Source organism: Oncorhynchus clarkii, chromosome 4 (genome assembly GCF_045791955.1).
Source record: "Oncorhynchus clarkii lewisi isolate Uvic-CL-2024 chromosome 4, UVic_Ocla_1.0, whole genome shotgun sequence".
Lineage (NCBI taxonomy): Eukaryota > Metazoa > Chordata > Actinopteri > Salmoniformes > Salmonidae > Oncorhynchus > Oncorhynchus clarkii.
In genome coordinates, this window is record NC_092150.1 from 19909562 (window position 1) to 19922753 (window position 13192).

The window sequence follows — 13192 nt, forward strand, 5'->3', positions numbered from 1 at the left end:
TGCTGGCTCCTCTGCTGATATACATCCTGCTGACTCCTCTGCTGCTGATATACATCCTGGTGGCTCCTCTGCTGATATACAGCCTGCTGACTCCTCTGCTGATATACGTCCTGCTGACTCCTCTGCTGCTGATATACATCCTGCTGACTCCTCTGCTGATATACATCCTGCTGGCTCCTCTGCTGATATACATCCTGCTGGCTCCTCTGCTGATATACATCCTGCTGGCTCCTCTGCTGATATACATCCTGCTGACTCCTCTGCTGCTGATATACATCCTGGTGGCTCCTCTGCTGATATACATCCTGCTGGCTACTCTGCTGATATACATCCTGCTGGCTCCTCTGCTGATATACATCCTGCTGGCTCCTCTGCTGATATACATCCTGCTGACTCCTCTGCTGATATACATCCTGCTGACTCCTCTGCTGATATACATCCTGCTGACTCCTCTGCTGATATACATCCTGCTGGCTCCTCTGCTGCTGATATACATCCTGCTGGCTCCTCTGCTGATATACATCCTGCTGACTCCTCTGCTGCTGATATACATCCTGGTGGCTCCTCTGCTGATATACATCCTGCTGGCTACTCTGCTGATATACATCCTGCTGGCTCCTCTGCTGATATACAGCCTGCTGACTCCTCTGCTGATATACATCCTGCTGACTCCTCTGCTGCTGATATACATCCTGCTGGCTCCTCTGCTGATATACATCTTGCTGACTCCTCTGCTGATATACATCCTGCTGACTCCTCTGCTGATATACATCCTGCTGACTCCTCTGCTGATATACATCCTGCTGGCTCCTATGCAGATATACATCCTGCTGACTCCTCTGCTGATATACATCCTGCTGGCTCCTCTGCTGATATACATCCTGCTGGCTCCTCTGCTGATATACATCCTGCTGGCTCCTCTGCTGATATACATCCTGCTGGCTCCTCTGCTGATATACATCCTGCTGGCTCCTTTGCATGGGAGAACTGCATTGATTCCCTATTAGTCTGCTCTGTATACACAGCACACACACTATCTCTCAGGTGATATATAAGATATATATAAGACACATACACACAATGCAGCTCAGGGGACCTTTCCTCTCCTCCCTTGCATTGTTCAATCTGTTTATTATGCTTTCTCTGCAAACATCTTCAGCCTCATCTAATCCTTCTATTACCAAGCAGCATCCCTCGTTCCTTCTCTTTCTATTGCATCACTCTAATCTCTTCAAAATAACAACCTTTTTCTTCCATTTCATCACTCCAATCATTTAACAGCACGTTTTGCCTCTCTAAAAGCAAATGCTTGTGGCAAATAAATGTGCCTAATCCAGAACTGTACCTTCTCCATAAACCCCAACCATCCCCCTCTTTTCAGGGACTTCCCTGTCTATCAGTCAGTCTGTCCGTCTGTCTGTCTGTGTCGGTTTGCCTGTCTCTTTGTCTGTCTGTCTGTGTCTCTGTCTCTGTCTGTGTGTGTGTGTGTGTGTGTGTGTGTGTGTGTGTGTGTGTGTGTCTGTCTGTCTGTCTGTCTGTCTGCGTCTGTCTGTCTGTCTGTCTGTGTCTGTGTGTACCTGTTAGCGGGGGTGGAGAAGACTCCCAGGATGATGTCCCTGCCGTGCATCCTGATGACAGGGCTGGTGGAGTGGAGCAGGTTGAAGTAGAAGTGGGAGTCTCCAGGGACGGAGCAGTTCAGTCTGGCTTTCAGGAAAGAAGTCCACTGCTTCTCCAACACCCTCTGAGAGCCCCCCAGGTCCGCCTTACACACACGCGCCACCCGAGACACCTGTACCTGAACACACATGCACGCAAGTACGTGGAACAGACAGAACAGTCAATGACCTCGCACCAAACTACATATCAATGACCATGTACAGAGTTTTCCACGCTGGGACAGTTTAAAGCACACATTAGATTTAGTGGTTGATATATTCATGGGCTCATATTCATGAGCCCATGGATATATATTTAAGCACTAAGGCCCGAGGGGGTGTGGTATATGGCCAATATACCACGGCTAAGGGCTGTCCTTCCACACGACGCAACGCGGAATGCCATGGTATATTGGCCATATATCACAAACCCCTGAGGTGCCTTATTGCTACTATAAACTGGTTACCAATGTAATTAGAGCAGTAAAAATAACTATTTTGTCATGCCTGTGTTATACAGTTAGATATACCACGGTTGTCAGCCAATCAGCATTCAGGGCTCAAACCACCCAGTTAATAATCCGTTTTATACCACAATAAACATTCTTCCAAAACGAAGATGAAACCCTTTTTAACAAGTTGGGTGATAAAAAAAAAGTATTTGCAATGAATACGACCACATTTGACAGATTATTGTTTTAAAATGGTAAATTAATATGTATTATTCCAGGATATGTCAGTGCATTTCAAATGTGTTCTTTGAAATATCTCAACCCACACAACTGTGGTACAGTGTAAGTCTCCACTTACTGGGAGCCCTATAAACATGCAGCACGAAATGCCTGCGCCAGCACATTTCCACCAAATGTGAATAGCTCATTTATTAGATAAAAAGGCTTCTTGTTACTGTCCTATTTTTTCATGAGCACGTATCCCAAATCTGATATGACTGATGCCATTTGGAGCTGTTATGAAAACGCTTCTCCCCTGTCTAATTCAGACGCAAGGTTGTTCGCATAGCCCACTGTTATTATATTAGATATGCAACAGCACAGATACACAGGAACACAGATACACAGAAACACAGATACACAGATAAATGGAAAAAGGTCATCAGAAGCACTAGGCTGGTATTGACATCTGAATAATTACATGAGATGGAACATCCAGGCAGGCAGACACACTACACACAGGGGAGTGTCCAAAGCTTTACCAGTTTGTCTCGTACCTTCTCCAGATAGTTAAACTCCACGGCCATCTCTCTGAAGAAGAAGTAGATGTGAGGACCCCATTCCACTGAACTGACAAAATAGGGCTCTGGAAAAGGAGGGGAGAGGGCCATGTTACACAGCAATAGCTACCGTAAGAGCTATCGGATGCCTCCCTAAATCCCAGCCACAAACACCAGGGTTGTGTTTAGTATGCACCAAATTAGAGAAAATGGATGGAAATAGAGGTATCAGGGAGGTGGCTCATTTTCGTTGTCAGTTTCAAAACATTCTTGTGTCATGCCTACTGAACCCCATCAGGCATAGCCCACAGGCACAGAGCAGACTAGAGCCCTGGCTCCTCTGACACCAGCAGGGATGTAGTGAATCTGATCCAGATATTGATCCTGATACTAAGTGATGTGGACATAAACACATCGCCTTTAAACAACAACAACAGAGACAATACACACACACACACACACACACACACACACACAAATACAAATAAATACGCACACACACACGCACACAGACACACGCATGCACGCACACACACAATTGCACACACACACAAACAAATACACACAAATAAACATGTTTAACCGAGGGGCGTACCTCTGAACCATTTGGAGTCGTGTTTGACAGTGCGGAGTGCAGGACTGTCCCCCAGGCTACGGTAGATCACTGCATCTATTGCCAGGAAGTCCGTCACAGTGGCCGTAAACAAATTCCCCTCTGGCAAAAACACACACCAGATCAGTGAGATGGGAAATCGAGACAGTTACAGCTCAACCTATAAAGAAATTGCAGAGGATAGTTTATATAATGACAGTACAGTACACTAATCAATGCATATGACTGTTGACCAATGAACAATGTATAATTGGATGACAACACACCCCAGACAATGACGAGACAGCCTATAGGGAGGAGGTCAGAGACCTGGACGTGTGGTGCCAGGACAACAACCTCTCCCTCAACGTGATCAAGACAAAGGAGATGATTGGGGACTACAGGAAAAAGAGGACCGAGCACGCCCCTATTCTCATCGACGAGGCTGCAGTGGAGCAGGTTGAGAGCTTCAAGTTCCTTGGTGTCCACATCACCAACAAACGAACATGGTCCAAGCACACCATGACAGTCGTGAAGAGGGCACGACAAAACCTATTCTCCCTCAGGAGACTGAAAAGATTTGGCATGGGTCCTCAGATCCTCAAAAGGTTCTACTGCTGCACCATCGAGAGTATCCTGACTGGTTGCATCACTGCCTGGTATGGCAACTGTTCGGCATCCGACCGCAAGGCACTACAGAGGGTAGTGAGTACGGCCCAGTACATCACTGGGGCCAAGCTTCCTACCTTTCTAGGACCTCTATACATCTATACGCCAAGTCTAGGTCCAAGAGGCTTCTTAACAGCTTCCACCCCCAAGCCATAAGACTCCTGAACATCTAATCAAATGGCTACCCAGACTATTTGCAAAGCCCCCACCGCTGCTATTCTCTGTTGTTATCATCTATGCATAGTCACTTAATAGCTTTACCTACATGTACATATTACCTCAACTAATCAGTGCCCCCGCATATTGACTCTGTACCGGTACCCCTCTGTATATAGTCTCGCTATTGTTATTTTACTGCTGCTCTTTAATTACTTGTTACTTTTATTTCTTATTCTTATTCATATATATGTATTTATTACATTGCATTGTTAGTTAGTTAGGGGCACATAAGTAAGCATTTCACTGTTAGGTCTACAACTGTTGTATTCGGGGCATGTGACTAATACAATTTGATTTGAGATAATTCCAGTTGTCACGGATCCTTCCGGAACTGTCATTACGCACACCAGGTCCCTATTCCCATTTGATTAGTAATTTTATAAGTGTGCCCTTTGTTCACCATTGTCCTGCCGATTATTGTTCCAATGTCCGTTGGTCGTGTGTGTACCTTTGCTGTGTTGTTTTGGCATTCGTGCCGCTTGTATTGTGCAGAAGATTACGGGTCGAGTGCGATTGTGTATTTATTCGAGGTACTCCTCGCTCTTTTGTTTGGGTTTCAACCCTGTGTTTTGTATCGTGTATGTTTTGTCTTGGTCCCCGTGCCTATACATGGCACGCTGTAATTTGGGTAAATAAAAAACCCTATTACGCATTCCTGCGCCTGTCTCCCGACCATTTATACCCACGTGACACCAGTGGTGCAGAGAGGACAAATTCACTCTATTTCTACTGCCCAGTAATGTGTAAAAAAGGCTTCCTATTGTTTCAGCCACTGCCATTGTTGACGTGGTGATGGGAACCTGCTTCAGAATGAGGTATTTAAAGCAATGATAGTGTTTTCTCCTCACCGGCGAACAGAGCCACGTTGGCGTGTTTAGGGTCATAGGGGCAGCGGGCCATGCCACTGACCGTCTCTCCCACCATCTCCAGTGTGTCTCCCTGAAACACACACACACACAGTTCACTATATAGTGTTGCTGGGAAACAAAGAGTGAAGTTTACCTTCACATACAGTAAACATATTTTTTAACTCTGCATAGTTGGGAAGTGGGGAAGGACTAGTAATCAAGCACCCATTGTACTTGGCGCATGTTACAAATAAAATGTTATTTGATTTGACATACATGCCGACAGATTATGGCAATTAGTATATATTATAACATATTCACAGCATTGTTATTCTCCCTCTGCAATCGTGCAAATACTGAAGACAACAACAACAACAGGAACAAATACACACAAACACAACCTTTTGAAATGCATGCAGCTAAACAACCACAGGCGAAATCAAAGTCACACAGACGCCAACACCGATTGAAAATGAATTAAATAAATGAAACACTGTGGTTGTCATTAAAACCAGCTATAAATAAACCCTAGGTGTGCTAACTAGTCCCAGGAGAAGCCCTGAGCATGTCAGCCCTACACAGGTTCCACTGCTCATTAACAGCCAGAGATAATGGGCCAGGTATAGAGGAGGGAGTCAGTGTGCTGGTATGTTGGAGATGTGACAGACTGAACATAACACTTCTCTGAAAGCCTTTGACACTTAAACTGGATGCCCCTATCCCCCATCTCCTTCCTCCCTCCCTCCTTCACAAGCTTTTTCAACTCGTTAGTCTGATTGGAAGAGTCTGGATGTCGCTGTACAATGGAGCAGGTAGATAAGTAGCTCCGAGGTGTGCTCTTCCAGGACAGAGTGTATGACCGGGGGGGAGCAACTCCAGGTACATGAGCAGTGCAACCACTTAGCGTTTTCCTTCTACTTGCCTGCCTGGGTTTCACCAGAGGCGAAGAAACGAACCAGCCAGACACATCATAAGCACAGCCTCCTCCTTGGTTCCAGCTGACCCTCTCCCAGCCCTCAGCTCTGCACTATGACCATCTGTCTCTGCCGCTCTACAAAAACAACCTCCACAGTTTAAGCGTGGTGCAATAGCTACTGATATCTAGCCGATATCTAGCCTCTCTCTGTCTCTGCCTTAGGTACGAAACAAATGACAGAAAACAAGTTGTACATTTGTGAGTAAGCAACATGCTTAATCATGTTTGTGAGCGAGCTCCAGATTCCAGCTAAAAGGAATAGTCCATTTATCAACGATGCACCAATCATTAGGCTTGATGCATGGCTGGACTGCTGACAGGTAGAGATGTGCTCAGCTTCCCCAAGCAGCAATGACTGCTGTTTGAGTTTGACAGACAGCGTGTGTGTTCTATAGGTACTCACAGTATAGTTGGCACACAGCGGATTGAAGGCGTTGGTCCCACAGACAAACAGACCTCCTTGTCGACTCAGCAAAACCTTCATGAAGTTCCGACACTCGTCCTGATAGGAGAGAGAGAGAAATGAGGAGGTCCTAATCAGAGTGGATAGTCTGTGACTTATTATCCTACTGCAAGGTGAAATGAGGCTTCTAAATGCATGATGGGAGAAATGATCACATCAGAATGATCAAATCAGAGTGGATAGTCTGTGACTTATTATCCTATTGCTAGGTGAAATGAGGCTTCTAAATGCATGATGGGAGGAATTATCACATCATTAACACTGTCAATCTCCTCATTACTCAGCCCTACAGAGGTTCCCAGTCTGCCGGCCTGTAGCATCAAAGACTTTCCATTGGCTCACACCAGCTATTGATTGACAGATGGAAATCCCAGCTAACTTTGTACTTTCAACCACCACTCACTTTACTGCGGTGGTACAACCCTTATTACCATGATTACCATGTTAACAAGCAGCGCAGCAATCACCAGCAGATCCAATTATTGATAGTTCAACATTTTATTTATGTAATCTGTGTGAGTGTGTGTCAGTGCAGTGAGTTGTATCCCTGTACATCTAAATCCCTACTGGCCTGTACCCCTCTCGCTCCCCTCTCCTGTCCAAGTCAGCGTGGCTCCAACTCCAGCTCCTGGCCCTGTGCCTGGCATCTCAGCCCCTCCACCACGGGGGAGCAGAGCCACTGATGTCATTGGAGGGAAAGGGGGGTGTGGGGATGGGAGAAGGGGGAGGGCTATTCCAGATGCTCCAGCCCCAAACAGGGTTCTGTTTATCCACGGTGGAGCAGAGTGGCCCGAGCAGGAGCGGCGGGGGGCAGCAACGTGTGTTGAGTGAGGCGAGGTTAGAATTCCCCACACCGCTGTGGTACTAGACAGGGAGACGTGTGACAGCCACTACTAACTGCATACTAAATCATGAGTGTGTGTGTGTGTGTGTGTGTGTGTGTGTGTGTGTCACTGCACAGATTCATTGTTCGTGTCAGTGTGATTTGCATGTTTGTTTTTCAGTGGGACTGCGGTCTATAGGCTGAAAGCATAAAGCCAGATGTAACACATTACCTGCTAAAAGACAGAACGAGACACAGCGCCAAAATCTCAGTTAAGATTGTACAATAAATACCATCACATGAAGTGTGGGCTTTTGGCATGGCCCTGCAATGTAAATTGAAATACAGGATGTCTGCCGTTTAAACAACAGGGAATTATACTGTTTGGAAGCTTCTCGTCTCTTGCATCATCATTGTATCACTTTATTCGCTTGAATGGTGTTTCGCTTTAATTATTTTTTACATTTTATAATCTGCCTCCATATACAGATTTTAATTTGTCTCCTGTATTAAACCACACAGCCTCGTCAATCCATCCCCCTGTTTCCCTCCTCTCTCCAATCTCACCATTTCCTCTCCCTGGACACACTCCAGACAAAGCACCACCTGTGCTGGCTGGCAGTTCTTTCACGTGACCCACATCCAGACGATCGCAGCTCTACTTCTCACTGTTTGTGTTACACCACTGCATTATTAATACAGAGCAGCCCGGATGAATTGCGCAGTGTGCCGCACATATGAATACAAACATAAACATGTTGGTATTTGTGGTATGGTGTGTGTGTGTGTGTGGGGGGGGGGAGCACACACACACACTGAGGTTTCCTTCCACTGCAGACCTCTCTCTGTTGATTTCCAGTCTCTAGCCCATCCCTCAGTCAGTCTCAGACAGACCCAGACCCAGACCTCACTCAGAGGAACAACAACCCTCTGTTACAACAACACATCTGCTCACAACAACCCACCGCAGTCAGAGAGCATTACAAACGAAGACTTCCTCCACCTAGACTAGTGTATCTGGTTTCCATTGATCTAATCCTCCTGATGTTGAAATTGGTTGCACAATTGCACAATTCACCAGGGTGGCGCCCCTTATTGTAAAGCAACAGTATGTTATTACCTAAGCATAAAGACTTATGTTTTTATTAAACTGAGGAAGAGCTAATGAGCACAGCCGAGTTTAGCCAGGCACAAACGACACACGTCAGCTACGCTGCTCCATCACAGGGTAATATTTAGCAAACAGCTTCTCAGTAAAACCTTAAAAGTTTCCGTAGCATGCTCGATTGAGTCCATCACTGCTGGGATGAGGCAGAGCAGAGGTGTCTTTGCCAAGTGCTCCAGAGCCAGAACTCTTCCCACACTCCAGCAGGCTACTCGTGTCTCTTCCTCTCCTCCTCTTTGCTCTTCTCTCACCTCCCTCTCATTGGGTGAGCCACACTTGACTGCAGGCCTGTCATTTCATGGCAACAGTCTGACTCAGACTTTGACGTAAGGCAGAGTGACTGGTGCACGAGCAGACGGGGGGTGAATGCGGAGGAACAATTAACAGCAGTGCTAAATTAGCACAAATTTGCCAGTACAAAAGCACTTCCTGCCCGCATTCTCTCTTACTCAGCATGCTAGTACTAATCCACATCCCCTCCCGAGCTTGTCTTGTCTCTCGCAGAGACTGTTTGATGCTAATCCTGAGTGAATGCACTACAGGCCAGCATCAACATCTCCCCTGAAGAAGAAGAGGAAGAGGAGGAGGGAGAGATCCAGAGACTAATGAAGACAGCTTTGTGGCAGTAGTGGTTAGGACAACTGACGGGTGACCTGGAGATTGCAGGGTCAGCTCCCTGTCGAGTTCACTGCGGTCTATTCTTGACCAGAACAACCCAAATTACTGCAGTGTGTGGCCTGCTAAGAACTCAGAAACATGTTCACCACAGGGAGGAGGTCAGAGACCTGTTAGTGTGGTGCCAGGATAACAACCTCTCCCTCAACGTGATCAAGACAAAGGAGAGGATTGTGGACTACAGGAAAAGGAGGACCGAGCACGTCCCCATTCTCATTGACGGGCTGCAGTGGAGCAGGTTGTCCACCAGCAAACTATCATGGTCCAAACACACCAAGACAGTCGTGAATAACAATGCACAACAACGCCTATTCCCTCTCAGGAGACTGAAACGATTTGGCATGGGTCCTCAAATCCTCAAAAGGTTCTACAGCTGCACCATCAAGAGCATCCTGACTGGTTGCATCACTGCCTGGTATGGCAACTGCTCGGCCTCCGCCCGCAAGGCACTACAGAGGGTAATGAGTACGGCCCAGCATATCACTGGGGCCAAGCTTCCTGCCATCCAGGACCTCTATACCAGGCGGTGTCAGAGGAAGACACTAAAAATGTTCAGCCACCCTAGTCAAAGACTGTTCTCTCTGCTACCACACGGCAAGTGGTACCGGAACACCAAGTGTAGGTCCAAAAGGTTTCTTAACAGCTTCTATCCCCAAGGCATAAGACTCCTGAAAAGCTAATCAAATGCCTATTTTTACACTCCTGCTACTCTCTGTTTATTATCCATCCATAGTCACTTTACCTCTACCTACAAGTACATATTACCTCAATTACCTTGACTAACCGGTGCCCCCGCACATTGACTCTGCACTGGTACTGTAACGATTGTCGTTGGTGGAAGAAGGTGAGGACCAAGGTGCAGCGTGGTACGTGTTCGGCATTTTATTAAATATAACTGAACACTAGATAACAAAGTAACAAAAGGCACAACCGAAACAGCTCCGTCAGGTGCAACACACACTACACAGAAAATAACTCCCCACAAACACCAGGTGGGAACAGACTACCTAAGTATGGTTCTCAATCAGAGACAACGATTGCCAGCTGCCTCTGATTGGGAACCATACCAGGTCAAACACATAGAAATAGAAAACATAGAACACAAAACTTAGAATGCCCACCCCAACTCACGCCCTGACCAAACTAAAATAGAGACATAAAAAGGAACTAAGGTCAGGACGTGACTGTATATAGCCTCGCTACTGTTATTTTATTGTTGCGCCTTAATTATTTCTTTTCTATTTTTCTTTATTTTTGATTTTTTTAAACTTTTTTACTTCAGTGTCTTTTAGTAAATACTTTCTTAACACTTATTTAAAATTGTATTGTTGGTTAAGGGCTTGTAAGTAAGCATTTCACTGTAAGGTTGTTGTATTCTGTTGTATTCGGCGCATGTGAGGTTGTTTTGAGCAGCCGGAGAGCTGCTGTATATAGGGCATCTGCAGAGATACTATATAATAAACATACAATAAGCTGTGGAACCATATCATGGTTAGACTGATCTTGTCTGGTATAGAGGACTGAAATGCAGACCCCCTCTGAGAGTGGGTATCAACAACATATTGATCAAACAATCTCACTAAGTGCTGCACATATCAATGCAAACCTGCTCTTTAAAAAAGTCTATATGGAATTTCTTTGTTTGCATACTGACTGGCCTTGCCCTTGTGCTTGGCATTGAGCCAGCCCCAGCTGGGGAGTCTCTCTCTCTGTTTCTGAGTCTAGGCTGCATACAACTGAGACAGTCTCCAGGGTTGAGAGAAGGAGAAGGAGAAAGAAATAAAGAGAGAAAGAGGGAGAGAGAGAGAGAAAGAGGGAGGGAACCCATCTGCATTCAGCTGGACAATAAAATGGCTTCTTTAAAGTCCACCAGGAGGACGAAGGATGTTGAATTTCCCACCCAATTATGAGAATATGCCCTTTCTGATCAACCAACCAGAAACATTTAATTACAAAACCAATTAATTTGGTGGCGAATGTATCACATCTGACAAAACCATCCCGGGAGCCGGACAGGACATTTGCAGGAGGCGAAGTGGATAAGTGGATGGTGTGGATGGTGGAGGAAGAGGGTGGAGGGTAGAGAGTGAGTGGAGGACAGGGGCCTAGAGGATAGAGGTGTGTGTTTCTACGTGTACATGTGTCTGTGGGTGAAGGCTAAGGGGATGGTGTGGATGGTGGAGGAGGGTGGCGTGGGTGGAGGGTAGAGAGTGAGTGGAGGACAGGGGCCTAGAGGATAGAGGTGTGTGTTTCTACGTGTACATGTGTCCGTGGGTGAAGGCTAAGGGGATGGTGTGGATGGTGGAGGAGGGTGGCGTGGGTGGAGGGTAAGGGGATGATTATCTCTGCCTCATTCTTGTGTGACTCACTGCATTACCAGAGTCATTAGGGGGAGGATGGCCTTTTATTCTTCTCAGTCAGGCCTGTGGCTCTTTTTAGGGGCAGGCAGGTGGGACTGACTCCCCCCCCTCTCCCCATAACCACCGTTGTCTCATTTTACATTTGAATAACTTAGCAGACGCTCTTATCCAGAGCGACTTACAGGAGCAATTAGGGTTAAGGGCACATTGACAGATCTTTCCCCTAGTCGGCTCTGAGTTTCGAACCAGCGATCTTTCGGTTACTGGCCCAATGCTCTTAACCAGTAGGCTACCTGCCGCTAGGCTACCTCCTCCACCTTCCGCTCCCTATTCTCCGTTGAGCCTTCGTCTCGGGGTGTCTCACACAGATTTGATGTCAGGTGTTATTTTCAGTGTTAAGTCAGTCTTTTTTCGCTCTCCTACACAGACACCTTTCAATAATGCCCTGGTCGGTTTGTGTGTGGGTTGGTGTGTGAGCTAGGAGAATGTGTGTGGAGTCAGAAGGGAGAGGCACTGATCCGCCCGCTGTGTGTTGGTGGGGGCAAGAGAAGTGCAGAGGAGGGAGAGTGGGTGTGTAAGAGATAGCTGAGGTAGTCATGCGTGGGTTGGGTTGACTGTGGGGACTGTTTCACTGTTCATTCTTCACCACATCTCAGCTCACCTCCTTGGTTTAACCCCCCCCCCCTCCCCCTCCCCCCTCCATTTTGTGAGGGCACACACCACAACTGGAATGTCCTGCGAGGCAGCCATGTTCATAAAGGGGGTGGGACGGCTGGACCTCTGAAGTGTGTAGTGGTTTAGGTGAACAGGAACACTTGGGGTGGCACATGGTGGTGCCCCCTCCGCTTCGAAGAGCCAGCAGAGTGGCAGTCAAACTTTTGGCACCATGAATGCCCGGCTCCAGGTGGCAAGGTGGGGCCTGTGCCATGTTTCAGTGTGTGTGTGTGTGTGTGTGTGTGTGTGTGTGTGTGTGTGTGTGTGTGTGTGTGTGTGTGTGTGTGTGTGTGTGTGTGTGTGTGTGTGTGTGCGTGTGCGTGCGTGCGTGCGCGTGCATGCGTGTTCAACCCTGAAAGTGTGTGCATTCCCCAGCTCACCTCGTGCTTGCCCTTCATCCTGCAGGTCCTGATGTCGTTTTTGTTGGACTCCCATGTTCTCTTCTATAACAGACAGACATTGGCATTCCAACCGTGTCAGTTACGCTGGTTAGACTGTACTGTAAGATGTTAATGAGGCGTGTGCACGGAGAGGGCCTCACCTTACTGTAGAACATCTCCTCTCCCGCCACATTGTCCAGCTCCACGCGGAAAAGGTCATCTCTGACAGACAAAGAGCACGGCAGTCAGCCAACAGCAAGACAAAGCTAGCTAAGTCTTAGACAAGCACTCAACTGTATTCCACATGCTCTCACACATAGCAGCAGTAGAAATACTCCACTATCCTATGGACAATTCTGGACATGCCACAGAATAATGGTTGGAGAAGATGAAATGTTTGAATCTTTGTCTGTTCATGCACT

General features: G+C 46.9%; 1 protein-coding gene across 8 annotated transcripts in view; it reads right to left on the minus strand.

The window, feature by feature from the left end:
- The window catches only part of LOC139406565 (semaphorin-6B-like), a 134678-nt gene that overhangs the window by 39694 nt on the left and 81792 nt on the right, over nt 1–13192 (minus strand). For 4 of the 8 annotated variants that reach the window (XM_071149280.1, XM_071149282.1, XM_071149284.1 and 1 more), the window contains 7 exons: nt 12932–12992; nt 12771–12833; nt 6594–6692; nt 5215–5305; nt 3482–3601; nt 2884–2972; nt 1578–1795 (listed from right to left, as the gene is read on the minus strand). In XM_071149280.1, the coding sequence (XP_071005381.1) occupies nt 1578–1795; nt 2884–2972; nt 3482–3601; nt 5215–5305; nt 6594–6692; nt 12771–12833; nt 12932–12992 (741 nt within the window). Of the gene's footprint in view, nt 1–1577; nt 1796–2868; nt 2973–3481; nt 3602–5214; nt 5306–6593; nt 6693–12770; nt 12834–12931; nt 12993–13192 lie in introns of all 8 variants that reach the window. The other 4 variants (XM_071149281.1, XM_071149283.1, XM_071149286.1 and 1 more) reach the window with 2 other exon arrangements.